The 27295-nt window shown below is 40.1% G+C and overlaps 1 protein-coding gene across 4 annotated transcripts in view; it reads right to left on the reverse strand.

The window, feature by feature from the left end:
* The window catches only part of LOC138755002 (misshapen-like kinase 1), a 406606-nt gene that overhangs the window by 320707 nt on the left and 58604 nt on the right, over positions 1-27295 (reverse strand). For all 4 annotated transcript variants that reach the window (XR_011351978.1, XM_069920129.1, XM_069920126.1 and 1 more), the window contains exon 2: positions 16043-16108. Coding sequence is in view for 3 of the 4 variants with exons in the window: in XM_069920129.1 (XP_069776230.1) it covers positions 16043-16108 (66 nt within the window). In the remaining variant the exon portion in view is untranslated. The remainder of the gene's footprint in view (positions 1-16042; positions 16109-27295) is intronic.

A 27295-nucleotide genomic window follows, 5' to 3' on the forward strand; every position in this document is an offset into this window, starting at 1 on the left:
TACTGGGTCCGCCACCGCCTTTGTGTCCCGAAAATAGAACACATTCGGTAGCAGCGGTGTCTCAGCGCTTGCCGCCATGTTGGTCCTTCAAAATAAACATCCCCTGGATCCCGGGGACCTGACATGTAATTTTTATGTTTACATGTATTTTTTCTTTATTTTTTAAATTATACAGTTTTTTTTTCAGTCATATGTACAGTATGGATGGTCGTAAGTCACACAAGTTGTAAGTAGGGGACCACCACCTGTACTCTGACAATAAATTGGATCTCATCTTCAAAACATACTGGGGATTGTAGGTTAATAGGCATAATTGGGTGGAACAGGCTTGTGGGCTACCATGTTGTAGGTCCAAATTTAAATTTTAAAATTTGTTCTCAGAGCAATGACAAAATCAGCAATCAGTTAAGAAAATGGTGCACAAATTAGCAACAATGTGAGCCTGGAAGTTGTTTCAACTTTTTGGAAATTAATGATGCAAGTACAAAAATTCAGGGCACAATTGATTAATGCAAAAACATTACTATCAAAGGATTTCTGCTCGGGGGGGGGGGGGGGGGCGTGGCAAGATGGCATAGAGGATAGATGTTCAATCCCACCCTTCCTCAGCTAGTTTTTAAGTACCCATTTTTAAAGTTTATAAAAGTTATTAAAAATTATATATTTTTATTTTTTAGAACATTAGTGGGTTACAATGGCTACTAATGTAAAAAAAAACGAAAACTCAATTACAGAAGAAACTACCTTCGAAGAGTGCTGAAAAATTGAGGCCTACCTGTTCAACTGAAGCCATGGAGTCAATTTCGGGAGTTCCTAAGGCACAGAGGAACCCTGCCCGGCTGACACCGATCCTGCCTCCACAAGATGGCGCCGGCTTGACGACGAGCTCGGTTGGTGCCGAACCGCGCGCCCATGATGTCAGGCACACGGGCAACTCAGCTGAGAGGAGCCTGTGATGCCTTCGGTGGGCCAGGGACACGCAGAGTGCCGTTGGAAGTCGCACCTGCACACTCCCTGGCCTTACCGGGCATGCGCGGTGCCTCTAGGGTTCAAGAGTTGCTGGATCAGGCGTGGGCTGTGGGGGGGCCCGAGTGGTGGTGTCCCGATGTGGTCGGGGTGCCGTCGTCAGTGTTCAGACCCACAGCCGCACCGGAAAGGAACCGACAACATCTGAAGAGGAAGAAGACTTACCTTTGCTGGGCAGCACACAGGAGCAACTGGAACTGGAAACTAGAGATGGTAGGCCTCAAAAAGAGGCACTGGAATCTGGAATGGAGTCTATGTGTGATGTTTTGGAAGGGATTGCTTATCATATGGATATGTTTAACAAATGACTCAAGGATTTTTGGAAGTGACAACTAAAATGAATACTTTGTCTGACTGCAGTTAAGAGTGATGTTAATGAATGTATCAAATCAGTGGATACGGTGCCAGAAAATTTTTTAAAATTGAAACAGCTTTTTTTGAATGTAAAAATCAGGTTGAGCGTAATAAAGAAAAAATGGAGAAAGTGGAAGATTCTTTCGTGGATTGGGGAATTCAGAAGAAGAAATTATTTTAAAAAATTGATTCACTGGAAAATTAAAGTCGAAGAAATAATGTGAAGATTGTGGGTCTTCCAGAAGATATTGAAGGTTCTGTCCGATCCAATAAAATTTTTTAAGAAATGGATTCCTGAGATGTTGGGCAAGGAGTTTTTTTTTGGAAGGCCTAGAGTTGGACCGGGCACATAAAGCGTTGCGGAAGAAACCGTTTCCGGGACAACCACCAAGAGCGGTTTTAATTAGTTGTCTGAAATATCAGGATAGAGAAATGATACTACGGTGGTGCAGAAGGCACAACAAAGTCAAACTTCAATGAAGATTCAAAATAACAGTTTTTTTTTTTACGCAGATCTGAGTCAGGAAATTATTAGGCGACGTTGGGAATTCAATTCGGCAAAAGTATTGTGGCGGAAGGGTTACAAATTTGCTTTTTGTTATCTGGCAGTGTAAAAAGTCTTTTACAATTTTTACAATCTCAATTTTTACAATCTCAATTTTTTGCAAATGACCATGATGCATTAATCTTTGCTAATTCACTACCAGAGTTGCGAGGAAATGGTCGATTTTTGCCACCGTCACCTAAAAGGAAGACAAATGGAAATGGCAATGGGAATGGGAAGAATGGGAAGAATGGGAGAATGGAAAGAAAGAAGTGTTAACTCAAAGTCTTATTGACATTGAAGACCCGGAACAATAATTGGGATTGGAGTCATTGGGTTGAATGTATTGATTATATTTGATTATGTTGATGTGAATAATGTATCTCTGGCGGTGGGGGTGGGGGGGTGGATGGCACTGAAATCTTTGATATTCATCTGCAACTAGTGGAGTTTGCCACACCCAGTATTTTTAGGGCGTTACTACCTTTGGGTAGTTTTTTTTTTGGTTAATAATTTTTTTTTGTTTTGGAATTTTTTTCTCTTTTTTAAAAAATATTTAGGGGAGGGATAGTGATTTAAAGATATTATAAGGGGAGTGATTTGTAGTGAGTGATTCTATTGTTAATTCATAGCAATGTCTAATCTGAAATTTGCAACTTTTAATGTTCAGGGGTTAAATAACCCAATGAAGCGAAAACGAGTTTTGGTTTATATCAAGAAAATGAAAATTGATATTGCTTTTTACCAAGAAACACATGTGACTGAAAAAGAACATTTGAAATTGGAGAGAGATTGGGTTGGTCATGTGTTTTTTTTTCTTCATTTACTTCTAAGGCAAGGGGTATAGTAATTTTAAATTCATAAGAATTTGCCTTTTGAATTACAATCTATGGAAGGAAATGCTGGGAGGGTTTTAAGGGTGAATTGTAAAATTTTTGCTGAATCTTGGACTTTGCTTAATGTTTATGCACCTAATTTAGATGATGAGCGTTTTATTTCGGATGCTTTTTTGTTGTTAAATCAGGTTAATGAAAATATTTTAGTTGGGGGATATTTCAATTGTGTTTTGGATCCTTTATTAGATAGATCTCCAAAAAGTATAAAGAAATCAAAGATGGCGATACATAGAAACATAGAAGATAGGAGCAGGAGTAGGTCATTCGACCCTTCGAGCCTGCTCCGCCATTCAACGAGATCATGGCTGATCTTAAAGTTCAGTACCCCGTCCCCGCCTTCTCTCCATAACCTTTAATACAAATTGGGGCCTTGATGAAAGACTTAAATTTGGTGGATATTTGGAGAAGGGATTTTCCTTTTATTCGTGTCGACATGATTCATTTTCTAGAATAGATTTTTTTTTAGTATTGGCACATTTACAAGGAAGAGTATTACAGGCGGAATATAAAAGTAGGGTTATATCAGACCATTCTTTATTTTCTTTCTTATGTAAGTTCAGAAGTGGTACATTCATCTTATAGATGGAGATTTAATACAATGTTGTTGAAAAAAACTGAGTTTGTTACTTTTATTAAAGAACAGATCACTTTGTTCTTGACTGAGAATGATAATTCTGTAGATAGACGCTTTGTGTTATGGGATGCACTAAAAGCTTTCTTAAGAGGATAGATTATTAGTTATACTACTAAAGTTAAGATACAGTATATGGAAGAGATTTTAGAATTGGAGAAGCAAATTGCTGAATTGGAGAAGGAATTTCAGAAAGATGTGACAGAAGAAAGTGGTTTTGGCTAATTTGAAATGACATTGTAATACATTGCAAACTTATCAATTTGAGCATTTAATTAATCGATCTAAGCAGCATTGTTATGAGATGGGTGAGTGCACATCAGGTACTTGCATGGCAATTAAAGATGGAACAGGTTTCACGGATTATTAATGCTGTTAAAAAGAATTAAATAGTTATCTATAAACCTCAGGAAATTAATGACCAGTTTTATTCATCTTATCAAAAATTATATACTTCTGAGGAGAAACAGGATAATGGTGTTACTGAATCTTATTTATCTAAATTAACGTTACCAGCATTAAAGGAGGAAAATGTTGTTTATTGGAAGCTTCGTTTACAGAATTTGAGATTAAGGAAGCTATACTGAAGATGCCAAATGGAAAGTCACCGGGGGACAACGGATTTTCTGTGGAATTTTACAAAATTTTTAATGAGGATTTATCCTCTGTGTTTGAGGATGTATTACAACAAGTGACTGAAGTGCATGAGTTTCCAGAATCTTGCTCCAGTGCTTTAATTACTGTAATTCCGAAAAAAGATCGAGACCCGTTGCAAGTGTCTTCATATAGACCTATTTCTCTACTGAATGTAATTATAAAATTATAGCAAAAGTGTTAGCAAATCGACTTGCTAAGTATTTACCTAAATTGATACATATTGATACATATTGACCAAACAGGTTTTATTAAAAATAGAAATGCATCAGATAACATTCTTCGATTGATTACTTTGGTCAATGCATATCGACAGCAGTCCTGCGGAAAAAGCCTTTGATAGGGTTGAATGGGAATTTTTATTTAAGGTATTGGAGAAGTTTAAATTTTGTCCTTTTTTTATTGGTTGGGTTAAAGCTTTATATACAAACCCGATTGCCAGGGTGGTGACAAATGGTCAAGTTTCATTACCATTCAAATTGACGCGTTCAACTCGACAAGGGTGTCCATTGTCACCAACCTTGTTTGCATTGGCTATTGAACTGTTAGCTCAAACAATAAGACAAAATGAATAGATAAGAGGGATGAGAGTTATAGATGATGAATGTAAGATTAATTTATTTGCAGATGATGTTTTGATATATTTGACAGACCCAGAATGATCATTGCCGCATCTGCAGGAATGTTTATTGCAATATGGAACATTATCTGGATACAAGGTTAATTGGGATAAGAGTGAAATTTTGCCAGTTGGAGGAGGAGATTATTCAGAATATAAAGGTATTATAAAATTGAAATGGTCTGATTAAAATTAAATATTTAGGAATAATTGTAAATGCTCATTATCAATCTTTATATAAGTTAAATTATGTTCCTTTACTAAAAATGATTAAAGCAGATTTAATTAAATGGAAAGATATCCCGTTAACTTTAATCGGTCGAGTTAATTGTATTAAGATGAATATTTTTCCTCAAATTCAATATTTATTTCAGTAAATACCATGTCCTCTTTTAAAGGGATTTTTTTCAGGATTTAAATAAAGCCATGAGAGAATTTTTATGGAAAGGTAAATTATCGCAGGTAGCATTACATAAACTTATTTGGAAGTATGCGTTAGGTGGGCTTCAATTTACTCATTTTCAAAATTATTATGAAGCAACCTAGTTGAAATTTATTAGTAGATTGATGGATTTGGACCAACCCCTAAGTTGGGTGAAAGTTGAGATGGCTTGTATTTCTGAAATTGAGGTGCATCAATTTATATATCGATGTTGCATGAATATAATATGCCAATATTAAAGCATTTATTAAAGATGTGGACTAGAAGAAATAAGATTTTAGGATCAAAAGGTAAATTGTCAATTTTAACCCCATTATATAATAATCAGCTTATTCCTTTTTCAATATTTAATAAGTATTTGAAGAGTTGAGATTTTAAGGGTATAAAGACATTGCAGGATTGTTTTGTAGAAGGACGGTTTCTTTCCTTTAATCAATTGAGGGAACGTTTTGATATTGCTAAAAAATTTTTGTTGGTTTATTATCAACTTCGAGCTCTGGTGAAAGATATGTATGGCAGAGAAATGACTTTACCTGTATTGATGGAATTTGAATCTTTGATTCAAAAGCTTAAGTGGGAAAATGATTTAGCTTTTGTTTTTCCTGAAGATTATTGGGCAGATATGTGCTACGACAGTGTAACTAAATTGATAAATATACGGTATGGAATGGTTAATTATAATTTTTTACATCAGTTATATTTAACTCCAGAGAGATTGAAAAAAATATGGTTTTAGTCATTCGGATTCTTCTTTTTGGTTTTGTGTTCATATACAACCATTTTGGGAAGAAATTAGGTTAATTTTGGAAAAATTATAATATTAAATTACCAATAGATCCATTTTTTAAATGGGTTACATGGTTCCTTTAAAAGGACTAGGGCTGGATAAATTTCAGATTGAATTTGTACGTTTAGTACTGTTTGTAGCTCGTAAATGTGTAGCAAGTACATGGAAAGATAACACAGTGATTAATATAATGCGATGGCAGAATGAATTGAAACCTTGTATTGTTATGGAAAAAATTACATACAATTTGCATGATAATTATTCTTTTTTGTTAATAAGTGGTTACCGTATTTGGAATATATGCATTTGGATGTACTTTGAGGTATTATATATTTTTCTTTTTTTTAGCTCTCCCTAAGAAAGCTGGCTGATGGGGTGGGAGGTATATTTTTTTTCTCATTTTTTTTGTGTTTATGTTTTTTAAGTTATATAAAATTACTGATATTGGACTGTATATTGTTTTTCTATTAACGATTTGGAAAATAAAGTTTTCCAAAAAAAAGATTTCTGCTCAGAAATCATTTTTATTCAAATTAAGCTACTTTGAACTGAGAACAGAATGATGAATATACTGCAGATGAATCACAGTACAACGTCCAAATCACTTCCTTTGCAGTGTTACTTTTAGCTATAAATTGGCAGTTACTTTGGGATCAATTGTATAACTGGTGTATTAACACCTATGCCCATATAAAAGGTACAGCTCATGATGTAGAAGACAGTTACAATCAAATTCACATTAAAAACAGAAAACTTCAAACATTCAGATCTTCATGAAAGCATCCAAATAAACAGATTACTGTTTATGGTAAGCTTAAATAACCTAGCTTCCTTCACCGTAAGATATAGTAGGCCATTCAATACGTTGGGTTCGCTCCTCCATTTCATCATGCGCTGATCCATTCTCCCACGCTGCCCCACATTCTCCCCATAACCTGATACCCTGACTATTCAGTTAGATACCTATCAATCACTGCCTTAAGCTTCCCAGTCCTTTACTCTCTCCAAATGTTTGCTTGCTTGTAGCCCTTCATTTTGCTTTTACTTTTGCTTACATTTCTTTAAAGATTCAATCCTGAAATTCTCCACTTGCTCAAGGACAGAAACAATTTCAATTTCCTAAGATGTATGGGTACAGTATCCTTTATCTGATAATCCGAAAAGACCCAAAATCCAAAACTGTGAGCAATGACATGATGTCTCAAGTGGAAAAAAATTCCACACTTGATTTCACCACAAGCATACAATATCCCCTTCCCTCAATTTTTTTTAGTGCATGTACTGGCAGTGGGCCGCTGGGGCAGTGGGGAGGGAGAGAGGGAGTGGGGAGGGAGAGAGGGAGTGGGGCAGCGGGACCAATGCAGGGACTGACAGCGAACTGACATTGTTCAAAAAAAAAATCCAAAACACTTTCAGAGACACCATGCGACCAGAGGACATATGAACGGTTTAGGGGAGACATCGGGGGGTGGGGGGGGGGTAAAGTCTCCCCCCACCTCCCAACAGAGAATTGCGGGTGCCTGGAATGCCTTGCCTGGGATGGTGGTGGAGGCCAAAACATTAAGGGCATTTATGAGACTCTTAGACAGGCATATAGATGAAGGAAAAATAAAAGGTTATGGGGTAGGGTGGGGTTAGTAATTTGTTTTAAGGGATATATGGGTCAGCATGACAGAGGGCTAAAGGGCCTGTACCGTGCTGTGTTCTAAGACCATCAGACATAGGAGCAGAAATAGGCCATTCGGCCTATAGAGTCTGCCTGCCATTCAATGATGAGGTGATCCATTTGCCCACTCTGCCCTACTGCCTGGCCTTCTCCCCATAATCTTTCATGCTCTGGCTAATCAAGAACCTATTGATCTCTGCCTTAAATACACGTAGACCCAATGACTTGGCCTCCACAACCGCCTGTGACAAAAAAAATTCCACAGATTCACTACCCTCTGGCTTTTTTTTTAATTAAATTTTTTTATTTTTCACACCATAAATCACGTTAGCCATGATATACACTTTTTCTTTTTCACACATATACAGTGACTTTTTCTCCCCCCCCTCCCTCCTCCCAAGCCACCCCCCCACCCCCCCCCCCTCATCCATTTTAGGTATACAATCAAGGTTGCATTAAGCCAGTCAGACAATGTTGTCATTCAACAAAAATACACCAGAAATTCTACTGAGTCCATTCTTTTCTTTTCTTCTCCTTCCATCAACTTAGGTAATGTTTGTTCCCGGTAGGTTTTCGCTATTGTATTTAATGTAAGGCTCCCATACTTGTTCGAATATTTCAATATTATTTCTTAAACTATATGTTATTTTTTCTAATGGAATACATTTATTCATTTCTATATACCATTGTTGTATTTTCAAATTATCTTCCAATTTCCAGGTTGACATAATACATTTTTTTGCTACGGCTAGGGCTATCTTAACAAATCTTTTTTGTGCATCTTCCAAGTCAATTCCAAATTCTTTATTTTTTATGTTACTTAGGAGAAAGATCTCTGGATTCTTTGGTATATTGTTTTCTGTTATTTTATTTAATATCTGATTGAGATCATCCCAAAATTTTTCTACTCTCTCACATGTCCAGATTACATGAATTGTTGTTCCCCTTTCTTTTTTACATCGAAAACATCTATCAGATACTGTTGGGTCCCATTTATTTAACTTTTGCGGTGTAATGTATAGTCTGTGTAACCAATTATATTGTATCATACGCAGCCTCGTATTTATTGTATTTCTCATCGTTCCAGAACATAATTTCTCCCATGTTTCCTTTTTTATCTTTATATTTAAATCTTGTTCCCATTTTTGTTTAGTTTTACCATTTGTTTCCTCATTCTCCTTTTCTTGCAGTTTAATATACATATTTGTTATAAATCTTTTGATTAACATTGTATCTGTAATCACATATTCAAGGTTACTTCCCTCTGGTAAACTCAAATTGCTTCCTAATTTATCTTTCAAGTAGGATCTCAGTTGGTAATATGCCAGCGCTGTATCTCCAGTTATATTGTACTTATCTCTCATTTGTTCAAAGGATAAGAATCTACTTCCTGAAAAACAATTTTCTATTCTTTTAATCCCATTTTTTTCCCATTTTCTAAAGGAAAGGTTGTCTATTGTAAAAGGGAGTAGCTTATTTTGCGTCAATATTAGTTTTGGTAATTGATAATTTGTTTTATTTCTTTCTACATGAATCTTCTTCCATATATTGAGGAGATGGTGTAATACTGGAGAAGTTCTATGTTGTACCAATTTTTCGTCCCATTTATATAATATGTGTTCAGGTATCTTTTCCCCTATTTTATCTAATTCTAATCTCGTCCAGTCTGGTTTTTCCCTTGTTTGATAAAAATCAGATAGGTACCTTAATTGTGCGGCTCTATAATAATTTTTGAAGTTTGGCAATTGTAAGCCTCCTTGTTTATACCATTCTGTTAATTTATCTAGTGCTATCCTCGGTTTCCCCCCTCTCCATAAAAATTTCCTTATTATTTTCTTTAACTCTTTGAAGAATTTTTCTGTCAGTTGTATTGGCAATGCCTGAAATAAGTATAGTATCCTTGGAAAAATGTTCATTTTAATACAGTTTATCCTTCCTATCAGTGTTAGTGGTAGCTCTTTCCAATGCTCTAAATCGTCCTGTAATTTTTTCATTAGTGGATTGTAATTGAGTTTATATAATTGGCCTAGATTTTTGTTTATTTGTACACCTAGGTATCTTATTTGCCATCTGAATGGGGATTCCTTCTTAAATTTTGAGAAATCCGCGTTATTCATAGGCATTGCTTCACTTTTATTTACGTTTATCTTGTATCCCGACACTTCTCCATATTCCTTCAATTTCTTATATAGTTCTTTTATTGATAGTTCTGGTTCTGTTAAGTACACTATCACATCATCCGCAAATAGACTGATTTTATATTCCCTGTCTTTTATTTTTATTCCTTTTATATTATTATCTATTCTTATCGATTCTGCTAGTGGTTCTATAGCTAGCGCAAACAATAATGGTGATAGTGGGCATCCCTGCCGCGTTGACCTGCTTAAGTTAAATTGCTTTGATACATGTCCATTTACTGTCACTTTCGCTAACGGTCCCTTATATAATGCTTTAATCCAATTAATATACTTCTCCAGTAAACTGAATTTTTGCAATACTTTGAACAAATAATTCCATTCTACTCTGTCGAAGGCCTTCTCTGCGTCTAAAGCAACTGCTACTGCAGGTGCTTTATTTCCTTCTACTGCATGAATTAAGTTAATAAATTAACAAATATTGTCTGTTGTGCGTCTTTTTTTGATAAAGCCAGTTTGGTCTAAATTTACCATTTTCGGTACCTGTTCTGCTAATCTGTTTGCTAATAGTTTAGCTATTATCTTATAATCTGTGTTTAGCAAAGATATTGGTCTATATGACGCTGGTGAGAGTGGATCTTTCCCTTGTTTTAGTATCACTGTAATTATTGCTGTTTTACATGAATCTGGTAAGTTTTGTGTCTAATCAATCTGGTTGATTACATCCAGGAGGGGCGGTATTAATAGGTCTTTAAATGTTTTGTAGAATTCTATTGGGAGTCCATCCTCTCCTGGTGTCTTATTATTTGGCAATTTTTTTATTATCTCTTGTATTTCTACTGTTCCAAATGGTTCTGTTAATTTATTTTGTTCCTCTATTTGTAGTTTTGGTAGTTCAATTTTAGTCAAAAATTCATCTATTTTCCCTTCTTTCCCTTCGTTTTCAGTTCGGTATAATTGTTCATAGAATTCTCTGAAGTTTTCCTTAATTTATTTTGGATTATATGTAATTTGTTTGTCTTTTTCCTTGTTGCCAATACCAATTTCTTAGTTTGCTCTGTCTTAAGCTGCCATGCTAAGATTTTGTCTGTTTTTTCACCTAGTTCATAATATTTCTGTTTTGTCTTCATTATATTCTTCTCCACCTTATATGTTTGTAATGTTTCATATTTTATTTTTTTATCCGCCAATTCTCTTCTTTTGGTTGTATCTTCCTTTATTGCTAATTTTTTTTCTATGTTTACTATTTCCCTTTCCAACTGCTCTGTTTCCTGATTATAGTCCTTCTTCATCTTGGTTGCATAACTTATTATTTGCCCTCTAATGAATGCTTTCATTGCGTCCCATAGTATAAACTTATCTTCCACTGATTCCGTATTTACTTCAAAATACATTTTTAATTGTTTTTCAATAAATTCTCTAAAATCCTGTCTTTTAAGTAGCATGGGGTTTAATCTCCATCTATACATTCTTGGAGGGATGTCCTCTAGCTTTACTGTCAGTATTAAGGGTGAATGGTCCGATAGCATTCTTGCTTTATATTCTGTTTTTCTTACTCTATCCTGCATACTAGCTGATTACAAAAATAGGTCTATTCTTGTTTATGTCTAGTCGAGTAGTATGAGTATTCCTTTTCTTTTGGGTTTTGTTTCCTCCATATGTCCACAAGTTTCATTTCTTGCATTGATTTAATTATAAATTTGGTTACTTTGTTCTTCCTGTTAATTTTTTTCCCCGTTTTATCCATATTTGGATCCAAATTCAGATTGAAATCCCCTCCTATTAGTATGTTCCCTTGCGTATGAGCTACCTTCAAAAAGATATCTTGCATAGACTTTTGATCTTCTTCGTTAGGTGAATATATATTAAGTAGATTCCAAAGCTCCGAATATATCTGACATTTTATCATAACATATCTCCCTGCTGGATCTATTATTTCCTCTTCTATTTTAAATGGCACATTTTTGCTAATTAATATAGCCACTCCTCTTGCTTTTGAATTATACGATGCTGCTGTTACATGTCCTACCCAATCTCTCTTTAATTTCTTGTGCTCCAATTCAGTTAAGTGTGTTTCTTGGACAAATGCTATATCTATTTTTTCCTTTTTCAGTAAATTTAGTAGTTTCTTCCTTTTAATTTGGTTATGTATTCCATTAATATTTAAAGTCATATAGTTCAGCGTAGCCATTTTATATTTTGTTTATCTTCTCTTTCCGTTTTTCCATCATTACCTTGCCTCCTTTTCCATTTCGGTTTTCTTATTTTCAACTCTTTACAAGACAACATTCCTACAACATCCAACATTTTCCTTATTCTCCTATTTCTATCTTCTTTATCCCCAATCTCCCCTTCCCCTCCTGAGTTGTCCTTTATCCCTTGTCGGACAACCACATCTCCCCTCTCCATTTGGATTTGCGAATCCACTCGCAAGCGTCAACTGATTTTGCAGTGACCGCTCTTTTCCCCCACCCAGCCCCCCCAGAAAAGATTTCACTTTTCATATGTCACAAAGGTTACTCTTTTACTTCCCTCCTTATTCTCTCTATTCCATTACCTTCCCTTATTAATTCTTGTCTATACTATCTATGTTTTCCTCTAATTACAGATACTTTCACGTATGCCCATTGTCTCTATTCACTCTTATACCTCTTTACCCGCATACATATCAATCGTGGTCATTTTTACCCTCCTTACCCGTCTTCATCCCTCAGTCTATTTTTGTCTTTACCCACATACATATCAATCTTGATCATTTTTACTCTCATTACCCGTCTTCATCCCTCAGTCTATTTTTGTAATTGTTCTGCAAATTTTCGTGCTTCTTCTGGATCCGAGAACAGTCTGTTTTGTTGTCCTGGAATAAATATTTTCAGTACCGCAGGATGCTTCAGTATAAATTTATACCCTTTCTTCCATAAAATCGCCTTTGCTGTATTGAACTCTTTTCTCTTCTTTAGGAGTTCAAAACTTATATCTGGATAAATGAAGATTTTTTGCCCTTTATACTCCAGTGGTTTGTTGCCCTCTCTTACTTTTTCCATTGTCTTCTCCAGTACCTTTTCTCTTGTAGTATATCTTAGGAATTACTACAATAGATCTTGGTTTTTGTTGTGGTTGTGGTTTAGAGGCCAATGCTCTATGTGTCCTTTCTATTTCCATTTCTTGCTGTAGTTCTGGACATCCTAGGGTCTTAGGGATCCACTCTTTTATAAACTCCCTCATATTCTTGCCTTCTTCATCTTCCTTAAGGCCCACTATCTTTATGTTATTTCTTCTGTTATAATTTTCCATTATATCTATTTTTTGAGCTAGTAGTTCTTGTGTCTCTTTAGTTTTTTTATTAGATTCCTCCAATTTCTTTTTTAAGTCTTCTACCTCCATTTCTGCTGCTACTGCCCGTTCTTCCATCTTGTCCATTTTTTTTCCCATTTCTGTTAAGGTCATATCTATTTTATTCACTTTCTCTTCTGTGTTGTTTATTCTTCTTCTTAAATCATTGAATTCCTGTGTTTGCCATTCTTTAAATGACTCCATGTATCCTCTAACAAGAGCAAGTATATCCTTTACCTTGCCTTTCCCTTCATCTATTTCACTGTATTCTTCCTCTTCTTCTTCCTCTGGGTTGGCCATCTGTTGTTTCTTTGTTGCCCTTTCCTTCTCTTCTTTCTTGTTTCTATTGTCTTCTGTGGTCTCTTCTTGCTGCAGGTGTTCTGCAGCTGTCGTTGCCGGCTGTGGAGATCGACTCCCCAGCTGGTCCCCCCTCCCGTCGGTGTGTTTTTTTTCATGCGCATCGCGCATGCGCGATTCCTCGCGCATGCGCGGTTGCACACTTTTACTTGGCTCTGTGAGCCATTGTTGTAGTTCTTTTTCTACCGACCTGAGGTAGCGGGCTCCTCTCTCCACAGCGGGCCTCTTCGGACAGGTAAGGCCTTCACCTTTTTCCTCCGTTGTCTTCTCTTCCTCTCTTCTTACCGTTGATTTTGATTTTTCTTCTTTTGTCTCCATCTTCTTTCCACCTTTATACTCACTTTTCTTTAACTTTTATTTCTGTGCCTTTGTATTTTCTATTGTTTTTCCCGACTTTTCTGGAGAGGGCTGGAGTTCTCCGTCCGGCCACTACTCCATCACGTGACTCCTCACCACCCTCTGGCTGAAGAAATTCTTCTGTATCTCTGTTCTGGACGCCCTTTAATCTTGAAGATGTGCCCTCTTGTCCTAGACTCTCCCACCATGGGAAACAACCTTTCTATGGCTTGGGGAGGGTGAACCATGAAAGTCTGCAGACGCTGTGATTGTAGCAAAACCCACAGAAATGCTGGAACCACCTCAGCAGGCTTCACTGTGTCATTAGGAGGAAAAGATAGATCACCAATGTTTTGGCCCTGAACCCTTCTTCAAGGAACGAGTAAAAAGCAGGCAGGTGCCTGAATAAAAAGGCTGGGGTAAGAAGGCAAGAAAGGGAGATAATTAGACATGGATAGGAGGACAGGAGAGGAAGGGTGAGAATGTATCGGGGAGTGGTTGGCTCTGCGAATGTTGACCTGGATGAAAGGTGATCTTGGATACGATTTTTAGGTGTAGTTTGGTATTCAATCTCTTTTTGAATATTTTATTTTTATTTTTTACAGACTTAAAGTAATTTCAACAATCAATACAATCTTTTCCAACATTCATGGAACGTACAGGGGGTTGTTAACTTGACCTGCACCATCGCAGGCTCCAGTCTTCACTCCATCACGGACATCTACAAGAGGCAGTGCCTTAAGAAAGCAGCCTCTATCCTCAAGGACCCCCACCACCCAGGCCGTGTCCTCTTCGCTCTGCTACCATCGGGGAAAAAGGTCCAGGAGTCTGAAGATGAGCTCTCAGTGGCACAAGGACAGCTTCTTTCCCTCCCTCATCAGCCACAGAAATTAGCTAACTTTGTCTTGTTCATTCACTTTTATCATTTATTTTAAAATGTGGTTTTAGAAATATTTGTACAGTAACACTGCTGCAAAACGTCAAATTTCGTGACATGTTCATGACAAATTCTATTTCCAATTTTAAGGAACTGTCATTTGAATCAATATTCCCATCGGCAGTTTGGCAATGCCGCCCTCTAACTTATGTACTCTCTAATCCACCAATTCGTAAAAAAGTTCAGGAAAGATGTCAAAGAAAGGTTTTACACAAGTTACCGACTATACAAGTTACACCCATCTTAAGTCCAATCTCTCCCTCAATACAGGTTTTAGCATGTATCGACTTCCACTGAAATACATCCATCTCAATGTTATGCTCCCAACATTTTGCACAATTATAGCTACTTGTAACACGTCCACCTGTCTGGCTGGAAAATTGGAAGGAAAATTCCATTGTGGAAAAAATGCTGATCATTGGTCAGTCTATCTTCGACAGTAATTCTTTTATTTTTCACACTGTGAACCTTATCAATCAAAATACACACAAACATTTCCCTCTTGAATGTACACAGTGGCATTTTCTCCCCTCCGCCTCCAAACCCATTAAACGTTCAACATAGACACTAAAATCTTCGACAGTAATTGAAGCAAATACAAGCTCTCCTGTAACTTTTTCGATGGTGCCATAGTTTAGAGCAACATCTTCCCTAAGTAATCACTGTTCAAGTCGAGACTTTTTAAAAAAAAAAACATTCACATTTTTGGACTTTATAAAAAAAATTCATTGCGCTAGAAATGTGACCTAAGCACATACATTCTGAAGAGTCCCAAAAGATACAAATCACCCAAGATCAGGACGGGCACAGTTAGCGTAGCAATCAGAGCATACTGAATCTGGTTCTGGCTGTAAGGAGTTGGTACATTCTCCCTGTGTCTGTGTGAGTTTCTTCCGGGTGCTCTAGTTTCCTCCCACCCTTCAAAATGTAGAGGGGCAGTTCGTCAATTAAGTGTAATTGGGGGTCATGGGCTTGTGGGCCAAAAGGGCCTGTTACCGTGATGAATGTTAAAATTTAAAAACACAAATAAAAAATTCTTTATAGACACAGCACGGTAACAGGCCCTTCCAGTCCATGAGCCTGTTCTGCCCAAACACACCAATTAACCTACAACCCTGCACGAAAGGAAACAGAAACAGACACAGGGAGAACATACAAAATCTGTAGACAGCACCGGCTTTGAATTGTGCTGCCTCGTGACAGGGAAATGAGATGTTTGACAAAATAATTGCAAAAAGTTCAATTTTAAAGTACATTTTCCAGAATCTGGCAGAATTGTTCCAAATAGGCTCCAGTTATAAAAGCAAAAGACACCTTTGTATTACCTTGTAGACTTGTCCATAAGTGCCATTTCCAACAACTTCCACTAGTTCAAAAATACCCGCAGGATCCTGCAGCAAAGAGAGAGAAGAAAATTAAACAACGGCAATTCAGATACAAATATATCCAAATTCCTCCTGTCTGATTTTAAAATGTTCCATTTCATAGGATAAATCCCCTTGCTCCTCTTCCCCGAGCTTCATTTCCCCCCAAAGGTCTGTGGGGCAGCACAATTTGAGAGTGGTTAGCACCACACTATTACAGCGCTAGGGACCCAGGTTCCAATCCAGCGCGAGGGAATCCGTACAGTACACGTGGGTTTCTTGCGGGAGCTCCGGTTTCCTCCCACGTTCCAAAGTTGCACGGGGTTAGTTGGTTAATTGGTCATGTGGGTGTATTTGGGTGGGGCGAGCTCGTGAGCAGGAAGGGCACTTAACATCCTGTATCTCTGAATTAAAGATACATTTTAAAAATACACTTACACCTGATGTCTGCAGTTTTGAATTTTGCACCTTTTATATTCTATTTGGTATTAGACAATGAGATAGACAACAGACTCGCCAAGGCAAATAGTGCCTTTGGAAGACTACACAAAAGAGTCTGGAAAAACAACCAACTGAAAAACCTCACAAAGATAAGCGTATACAGAGCCGTTGTCATACCCACACTCCTGTTCGGCTCCGAATCATGGGTCCTCTACCGGCATCACCTACGGCTCCTAGAACGCTTCCACCAGCGTTGTCTCCGCTCCATCCTCAACATCCATTGGAGCGCTTTCATCCCTAACGTCGAAGTACTCGAGATGGCAGAGGTCGACAGCATCGAGTCCACGCTGCTGAAGATCCAGCTGCGCTAGATGGGTCACGTCTCCAGAATGGAGGACCATCGCCTTCCCAAGATTGTGTTATATGGCGAGCTCTCCACTGGCCACCGTGACAGAGGTGCACCAAAGAAAAGGTACAAGGACTGCCTAAAGAAATCTCTTGCTGCCTGCCACATTGACCACCGCCAGTGGGCTGATATCGCCTCAAACCGTGCATCTTGGCGCCTCACAGTTCGGCGGGCAGCAACCTCCTTTGAAGAAGACCGCAGAGCCCACCTCACTGACAAAAGACAAAGGAGGAAAAACCCCACACCCAACCCCAACCAACCAATTTTCCCCTGCAACCGCTGCAACCGTGTCTGCCTGTCCCGCATCGGACTTGTCAGCCACAAACGAGCCTGCAGCTGACGTGGACTTTTACCCCCTCCATAAATCTTCGTCCGCGAAGCCAAGCCAAAGAGAAGAAGGTATTAGAATATATGGGCCAATAAAAACAAAATCAAACCCATGGTGAATGAAAGACTTGACAATATCTTTAGACTCCAAAAACAGAATTTGCAAAAAAATAGACAATTACTACAATTTAAATTTCAGGAACAGTATTTCCCTTACATTTCAGAAAATGCTTTTCAATCTTGGCTTTATTTGAAATAATGAAGGCTGTACTTTGAAGGCCAACACAGATAAAAATCCTCGAATGGACACCTTCATCACAGAATTGATCACGATTAACTTGCTCACACAGGTGACAAGGAAACAAAATGTGCAGAGTAACGAATGCACAAACTCAGCAGGTCCCATAGGAGGCAAAAAGCAGGTGCCCAAATAAAAAAGGTGGGGGAAAGAGGGAAGAAGGGTAACATGGGTACGATTGGTTGGAAGGGATGAGTAGTCGAGGGAGTCACAAAGGGCGCAATCTCCATGAAAGAAGAGGGGAAGTACGTTGTAGTTAGTGGAAATGCTTCACTTGCATCCACACCACAGCCCTTTCAAGTGAAGCAACATTTCACTTGTGAATCTGTGGCATTCATCTACTGCTTCCGGTGCTCGCGCTGTGGTCTCCTCTATAATCGGAGATGCTGGACGCAGACTAGGAGATCGCTTTGTAGAGCTTCTTCATTCTGCTTGGTGCATCAGTGTGGATCTCCAGGTGCCTCCCCTCCCCCCACCATTCCTGTGCCTTCGTCTTTCCATAGTCTCATGCACTGCCAGACTGAGACCACCTGCAAATTGGAGAAACAATACCACATCTGTCTGGGCATCCTCCAACCAGATGACATAAACATCAACTTCTCTGGTTTCCCTTCGCCTCCTCCTCCACCCCTCTGTCTCTTTCTTTCCCTATTCCTACGACTTATCTCCAGCTCTGCATTCACAGAGCTATCTTCTCCATCCCTGATCAATTTTCAGCCTCCCTTTCCTACCCTCCTAATCACGTCCTCTTTGCTGTTGGCCTGTGCTCCTTCCCTCCGCCCCCCCTGCCTTTCTATTGCCTGCTTTTTGCTCATACTTTGACGAAGGGCTCAGGCCCCAAAGGTTTGCCTCCTGTGGACACTGTGTTGCCTGCTGAGTTTCTTGACCACAATGATTGGAGCTGATGGATTTGTTGCACCCTTTATCCACCCTCACAGCCTTGAGTTCAGAGTAACTTCCGCCTGTTTCACCATTGAGGTCTTGGTTGGATTTTTCTTTGTCAGGGACCTCACCCTCGACCATATCGCCCTGGGTGGCTTGACCAGGAGCATTGCTCTCAGGACCACACAAGCTTCTCCACCATGACAAGATGCATGATAACCAATAACAACAGTCACACCAACACCGACCACCATGCGACAAACATGGAACTTTGAAAAATCACAAGTCAAGCCATCTTAAGTAGAGGAGCAGCTGTATTTACTACAATCACAGCACCTGCAGTTTTGATTTACTGCCCAGGTCCTTCCATCAACGATAGCATCAAATCCCTCATTCCAGAAGTCAAATAACAAGTTAACAAAGTCATCTTGATCTCAACACCAGACTGGTCATTTCTGCAAGCAACAGGAATAGAAGTAAACACCTCTACACTCAAATTTGTCAGCTTCAACAAGCTGCTAACTGGGATTATTTGAGCGTTAGTGATGCAAAGGAAACATTGAATCAAAATAGGGAATTGATCCACTAAACAAAGACCTTGTTTATTGTAAAAACACAACACTGAAGAAACTCAGCAGGTCAAAGAACATACTTTATATACAATGGCAAAGATAAAGATATACTACCAATGTTTCAATTTTGAGCCCTTCATCAAAGTATAAGCAAAATGTAGACAGGCGCCTGAATAAAATGGTGGGGGAGGGACAGGAGATAATGGGTGGATAACGGAGGGAGAGTTCAAGAGAAAATGGGGGGGGGGAGGGGAACATCATTGACAGGGTTCTCCCACCCAGTGTCCAACTATTTCAACTCTGTGCTCCACTCCCACGATGACCTGTCTGTCCATGGCCTTATGCACAGCCAAATCAAGGCCACCTGTAAACTGAAGGTGCAACACCTAATTTTTCCGTCTGGGCGCTCTCCAACCGGATGTCATCAACATAGACTTCTCCAGTTTCTGCTAGCCCACTCCCCATTCTCCTCCCTCCCCCTTCCCTCTGACTTCTTTCCTCCGGCTTCCTTCTCCATTTGCAGACCTACCTACCCCTTCAATGTTCTCTTGCGCCCTCCCTCCCTTATCTTGCCTGTGGGCCCGTGCTCCTCCCCCTGCCCATCCAACCCCTCATCATTTTGTTCAGGCGTCTGCCTACATTTTGCTCGTACCTTGATGAAGGGCTCAAGCCTGAAACAGTGATTATGTATCTTTATCTTTGCTATCTGCTTCCAGATAAGACCTACCTGGAATAAGTATAAGAGGACACAATATCAACAACCTCTGCTATGCAGATCATACTGTAATGATAACAAAGAGTTTAAGTAAATTTACAGAAATTCTTTCTTTCTTTGGCTTGGCTTCGCGGACGAAGATTTATGGAGGGGTAATGTTCACGTCAGCTGCAGGCTCGTTTGTGGCTGACAAGTCCGATGCAGGACAGGCAGACATGGTTGCAGCGGTTGCAAGGGAAAATTGGTTGGTTGGGGTTGGGTTTTTCCTCCTTTGTCTTTTGTCAGTGAGGTGGGCTCTGCGGTCTTCTTCAAAGGAGGTTGCTGCCCGCCGAACTGTGAGACGCCAAGATGCACGGTTTGAGGCGATATCAGCCCACTGGCGGTGGTCAATGTGGCAGGCACCAAGAGATTTCTTTAGGCAGTCTTTGTACCTCTTCTTTGGTGCACCTCTGACATGGTGGCTAGTGGAGAGCTCGGCATATAACACAATCTTGGGAAGGCGATGGTCCTCCATTCTGGAGACATGACCTACCCAGTGCAGTTGGATCTTCAGCAGTGTAGATTCGATGCTGTCGGCCTCTGCCATCTTGAGTACTTCGATGTTAGGGATGAAGTCGCTCCAATGAATGTTGAGGATGGAGCGGAGACAATGCTGGTGGAAGCATTCTAGGAGCTGTAGGTGATGCCGGTAGAGGACCCATGATTCAGAGCCGAACAGGAGTGTGGGTATGACAATGGCTCTGTATACGCTAATCTTTGCGAGGTTTTTCAGTTGGTTGTTTTTCCAGACTCTTTTGTGTAGTCTTCCAAAGGTGATACTTGCCTTGGCGAGTCTGTTGTCTATCTCCCATTAACACAGAGTTGGCCTAACTTTAAACAAAAAGAAAACTGAAGTAATATCAAAGAAACCGGATTTTCTAAATTGTAGGATCGTATTGGGAAATGAAATCCTGAAACAAGTTCATAGCTTCTCGTACTTTAGATCATGGGGAACATCTGATGGCAAATGCGAAATAGACGTAAAAGGAAGACTAGCAATGGCAAGAACAGCATTTATAGAAATGAGAAACATCCTAACGAACAAGAAAGAAGCAAATGACGTTTGCCTTAGAACTCTCAGCTGCCAAATTCTTCCCATATTGATGTTTGGCTGCGAGTCATGGACCATGACAAATGCAATGGAAAAAAGAATCAATGCAGCAGAGATGTGGTTTCTCAGAAGGATGCCGTGCATATCATATACAGGCAGGATAACAAACGAAGAAGTTCTACAAAGAACGAAAACAAAACGTATATTTCTTAGAATCAGAAAACAGCAATCAAAATTCCATTTGCTTTTAAGCCCATTATGCATGTGCTTGTTCAGAAACATCCTTGTCTTGACAGAATTTGTTCTGTAACAGAAATTCCACTTCAAAAATGTTTACAGATACAAAAGGAGTTTCCAATTTGCAGTGTACACAATGTAATCAATAAAAGATGACTGGTACAAGCTGAAAATATAAAGGCAACAATGCTTGTGCTGTTCACAGGAAGACAAGTAATTCCAATTTAATTTTTAATGTGGACATACAGCACAGTAACAGGTACACAAGTCGGTGCCGCCCAATTAACCTACAATCCTATACGCTTATTTGAAGAGTGGGAGGAAACCAGAGCACCCGGAGGAAACCCACACAGTCACGGGGAGATGCACAAACTCCTTACAGACAGCGACGGATTTGAACCTGGGTCGCAGGCACTGTAATAGCATTGTGCTAACTGCTACACTAACAGGGCCATCCTAAATCGTTTCTGCAAATACTTTGCACTGCTTAATTTTAGAGATTTGCAAAGAAATATAATACATCTCAAATTATACTACAATGGAAACCCAATTAAAAAAAATCACACATCAGAGAGATTGGGATGAATTTTAAAAGCAAAAATACAAAAATGCTGGAGGAACTCAGCAGGTCTCACAGCTTCCACAGGAGGCAAAGATAATATAACCCCCATTCTGGGCTTGAGCACTTCAGGGCACATGAAAAGCAGGGAGGGGGTCTGAATTAAAAGAAAGGGCAGGGGAGGAGTACACACCGACAGACAAAAGGTGTTAATTGGATATGGAGAGAGGCCAGGAGAGAGGGAAGGTGAAAAGGGAGGGTGGGCTCTGTGGATTCAGAGCAGGGGGAAGGAAAAAAGAGAGAAAAGGAAGAGAAACAAGAGAGCTAGAGAATAGGAGTAATAGGGAAAGATCTGAGGGGGGGGAAACAGAAACTGATGTTTATGCTATCCTGTTGGAGGTGCCTGGAATATGAGGTGTTGTTTCTCCAATCTGCGGGTGGTCTCAGTCTGGTAGTGCCATAAGGCAATGGTCAGACACATCGGCAAGGGAGTGGTGCAGTGGGGCCGAAAAGTAAAAAGCAAAAGGAACAGATGGGGGGGACAGAATGATTTAGCATTTGATTGTTTGAGCCAGTTGAAGAATCTGCAAGGATTTGTGAACAGAGTGATAAAGGCTGACTAATGAAACTCATTATTTAGTCACTAATGAGGTAGATAGGTATGACTGTATTCTTTGCTTATTAAATGCCTGCTGGAAATCCAGACACGATTACACAATGAAACAGAATTTAGCATTGTGGTTGAGAAAAAGGCTATTCAAATTAGTCATTTTATTTTTTCAATGTCCTACAAATTTATCTTTCTTAATTATATGTCTTAATATTTTTGGAAGTTACAATGGAGATTACTATAATTTCAGCTGGCACAGAATTCTCCTCAAAGTGAGTATGTTGGAAAAACTTGATTTTCAGGTCAAGATGAGGGTTTGGATTTGTCAACAGCACCAAGACATTGGAAAATATCCAAATGGAGGTACAAATTGCCAGGGTCCATTTGAATGATGGAAAAAGCTTGACAATGTAATCCTTTATCTGTGTCATAAGAACATAAGAAACAGGAGCAGGAGTCGGTCATCCAGCCCGTCGAGCCTACTCCGCCATCCAATATGATCATGGCTGATTGGATATTCGGCTCATCTCCATCTGCCTGCCTTTTTCCCATATCTCTTAACTCCAGTATGTAAAAATCTATCCAACCTTGTCTTGAATATATCATCGGCGATACCACTGCTTCAAAAGCAGTTCCTCCTCATCTCCATCCTAAATCTACTGCCCTGAATTTTGAGGCTATGCCCCCTAGTTCTAGTCTCCCCCACTAATGGGAACAACTTACCTACCTCTATCTTACCGATGCCTTTCATAATTTTACACATTTCTATAAGATTCCCTCTCATTCTTCTAAACTCTAATGAGTACAGTCCCAGGTGACTCAACCCCTCCTCATAGGCCAACGCTTTCATCTCTGGACTCGACCTGGTGAACCTCCTCTGCACAACTTCCAAAGCCAGTCCATCCTTCCTCAAGTAAGGAGACCAGAACTGCACACGGTTCTCCAGATGCCGCCTCACCAGGACCGTGTACCATTACAGCAGAACCTCCCAGGTCCTAAATTCAATCTCTTGGGCAACGAAGGCTGACATTTCATTTGCCTCCTTGATAGCCCACTGCACCTACAAATCAACCTTTCGCCAATCATGCACAAGCCCTCCCAAGTCCTTCTGCATGGCAGCAAACTGCAATTGCTTGCCCTTTAAGTAATAATCTGATCTTTCAGACCTTCTGCTGCTTACACTGGGCCTTTGTGTGTGTCTGATGCAGGGTCTTGAGGTACTGAAGTGTGTTCCAAATGCTCCTTTGCTACTTGGGCCTGTAACGAAGTCAAAACACAATGCCGGAGAAACTCAGCAGGTCAAACAGTGTACTTTATAGAGCAAAGATAATGATACATAACCAATGTTTCTTCAAGATAAAGGGTTTAAGCCTGAAAAGTTGGTTATGTATCTGTATCTTGGCTAAATACACTGTTTGACCTGCAGAGTTTCTCCAGCATTGTGCTTTTACTTCAGTCACGGCATCTGCAGACTTTAGTGTTTCATTCCTTATGACAATATTCTCTGGGTGGTAGACTGGAGTCTTCCCAACTGCATTACCATGATTAGCTGTCAAAGAAGCCCCCTTTAATGTTTGACTCGTTCACCATCAGAAGTAATACTCTTCAAGCTCGAACATGCAAACCAAATTCCCTGCTGGTCATTGAAGAATTACACAGAACACAAATGCCCACAGACTGCGTAAAATGACCCCTTTCAGGCCATCCCCCAGCTATATTCACACATCCCTTTCACAATTCTTCATCCCCTAATCAAGGGCAGCACTGTTAGCGAAGTAGTTAGCGCAATGCTGTAACTGTGTTAGCAACTGGGGTGTGAATCATGTGCTGTCTGTAAGGAGTCCGTTCGTTCTCCCCGAGTCTGCGCGAGTTTCCTCCCACTGTTCAAAATGTACCAGGGATTGTAGGTCAATTGGGTGGCACAGGATTGTGGCCTGAAAGGGCCCGTTACCATTGCTGTATGTCTAAATTAAAAATTACAATTACAAGGACAAAATGTCTACCTGTAACTCAAAGAAATTACGCTTTTCATGGCTTTTTTCCCCATGAAACATGTTTTTGTTTCTATATTTCAATGGGTGAAAAGGAATGCCTATTGCTAGTATGCACGTCACAAAGTCTCTGCATTCCCTTCCAAAGTTTGCGGCGTGCCAGTCTTGCGTGCGTTCACACCTAACTGACAAAATCAACATGGCATTTCTGCCAGTGTGCCAAGTTAGAAATATCAACCCATTGAACAAATTATTTTAATTTGCTGATCTGAGAATTCAGACAGGGAAACACTTCATGCGGTCAGTTTCCCCAATAAAAAGTGCCGATGAGAAGAAAATTAGATTGTGAAATGGAGCAAATTGTCACCTTCTGGAAATAAGTAACAAAGAGAGAGAGAGAAGACATCTATTCATCTTTTTGTTAGAAAGCTGCATTGTTAGACTGGATTAAAAAAGGCGATACTGCCGGAGCGGCTATAACAGCAGACCCAGGGAAAGCAGGGGGTGAAGTCACAGCGCTCCCCTGCTGGGTCAACCGCCCAGACTTACTGCTGTCGGCTCAGTGTAGGATTTAAAAGACCTGTTAAAAGAGCAGTCGGTGGTCTATTTTAAAATCCTGCAACCTTGAACTCTGGGCCCAAGATGACGGTGGCTATGATGGGCAGTGGCCATGTGAGATTGGAGTCTCCAGGAAAGCAGGGGACTGGCGCAGGGCACCAGAAAACAGTGAGTCCAATCCCCGTTCGAGAAAGAGAAGCAGAGGAGACGGTCCATGGGACAGTGACCTTGGCAGTGGATCAGTGAGGGTCTCTGAGGCAGAAGTTACTCGGTCCACGCCTTTCACCATTCGAAATGTTTCAATGAGATCCTCCCCTCATTCTCCTGATGCGGAGAAATTTCTTCAGCAGGGTTATTTAAAATCCAATGATCCTCTCTGCCATTCTTATGATCCTGTGGATTGACCTCCACTCCATTTCTCTACAGTGATGCAGACAGCCAGGACATTCTCGATAGAGCTCTTGTACAAGATTGACATGATGGAGACCGATAGTCTTGCTCGCTTCAGTCTTCTCAGGATATGCGGTCGCTACACCCAACGACTGTCACTTGCTTCATTAATACCTTTTTCCCATGAGAACATTCAAAGTGTGGATGATTTATGTGCTGTGTGCAGTTAATTTTTGCACTACCAACAAGTGGTAATTCTGCCGCGCCCACAAGAAAAATGAATCTCAGAGTTGCATGTGACGTCATGTATGTTCTGTTTATATTTAAATTTTACATTTAGACGGACAGCACAGTAACAGGCCCTTCTGACCCACGAGCCCGTGCCACCCAAAAACTCCCAATTTACCTACAACCCCCATATACCTTTGAAGGGTGGGAAGAAACTGGACCATCCGGAGGAAACCCACGCAGACATGGGGGGAACGCACAAACTCCTCACAGACAGCAGCGGATTCGAACCTGAGTCGTTAGTGCTGTGATAGTGTTGTTGCGATCACAACTACACTAATCACGTTGCCCGATGTCCATTTCCTTTCTAAAATCTTCAGCAAATGGAGTAGCTTGCGTCTGTTAACAAAGACTAGAAGGCACTTGGGTAGAACAGAGACCATTTAACCACCTACTCTTGACATTTCGCAGCATTTATCATCACTTTTCTGGGAGTCATTGAACAGAAACTGAACTGAACCAGGAGCAGGTCATCTGCAGAGGATGTATGGCAAGTGACTCATGCTCCTGGCGTCATCCCAAGGTCTTCTCAACATCTACAAGGCCCTTGACACAAGCCGGGTGCTAAATGGAATATTCTCCATTTGCTCAGATGGATGGAGCTCCAACAGTTTTTCTAAGTTCATTCTCATCAAAAACAAAGCAGCCCACACCATGAGCTCACCAGTCATCTGAAACATTCACTTCTTTCACGTTGTTCGCTGCAACAGCAAGGACCTCCACTGCCAACCATTTCAATTCCACACCCCATTCCCACACTGACATGGCTGTCTATGCACTGTCAAACCGCGACTATCTGCAAATTGGAGGAACAGCATCTTGGATTCCGTTTGGGTCCCCTCCAACCAAACAGCATCAGCATCGCCTGCTATAATATCTGTTCAACCTTTCCTCAGGATTTCTCTATTTCCCTACCCCTCCGTCTCCTTTCCACCCCCTCACTCTCCATTCAGAGAGCTGAACCTGAGAAAGTAGATTTTAGAATATAATGAAGATGCAAGCTTGAAATGGAAAATGTAGCTTAAAATGGTGGATGGATGTGAAAAGGGATGGGCTGAGGCCTTGGTGTGCATTCCTTTCTCATTACAACTTGGAAACTGATAAGAAGCTCCCTGTTTGGGAAAGTGATGTGAGTGGTGTGAGACTCATTGACGAATTATAAGGAGGAGTCCCTTTGAACATTCTCGAAACTAGTGATAAGAAATGATAAAACAAGTGATTTTGTAAGCCCCAAGGCAAGGAAGCAGTCTCCTTTGTGGCTGTGCCTCTTACTGTGACAGAGTTTTTACCCTTTGCAAAGTTTAAAAATATGCTTTTACAGCTGCATTCATGTTTGCTTTGGAGCACCTCAGGTCCACTTTAACACCACCTCCCCCTATCACTTCTCAGCTTCTTTTTCATCTACCCACCCATCTGTAGCCATCAGCCTTTGCTCCTCCCCCTGCCCCCCTCTTCCCTCACCTTTTAATTCAAGCGCCTGCCTGTTTTTGCTTGAATATGGCGAAGGGCCTAAGCCCGAAACATTGGTGACCCTTTACTTCCCACAGATGTGATGTGAACCTGCTGAGTTTCTTCAGCACATTTGTGTTCCTGCATTTGCTCCACCATCTGGGGTCAGTGGCTACAGCATATAACCACGTAACAATGACAGTGTGGAAACAGGCCATCTCAGCCCCTCTAGTCCTCACCGATCTACGTGATCTACCTGCACCATAACCCTCTAATCCCCTCACATCCATGCACTGATCCAACTTTTTCTTAAATGACCAAATTGACCCTGCTGCAACTACCTCTTCCGGAAGGTCATTCCACTCAGCCACCCCTCTCTGAGTGAAGAAGCTCCCTCTCAA

This window comes from Narcine bancroftii, chromosome 2 (genome assembly GCF_036971445.1).
Source record: "Narcine bancroftii isolate sNarBan1 chromosome 2, sNarBan1.hap1, whole genome shotgun sequence".
In the NCBI taxonomy this organism is placed as follows: Eukaryota; Metazoa; Chordata; class Chondrichthyes; order Torpediniformes; family Narcinidae; genus Narcine; species Narcine bancroftii.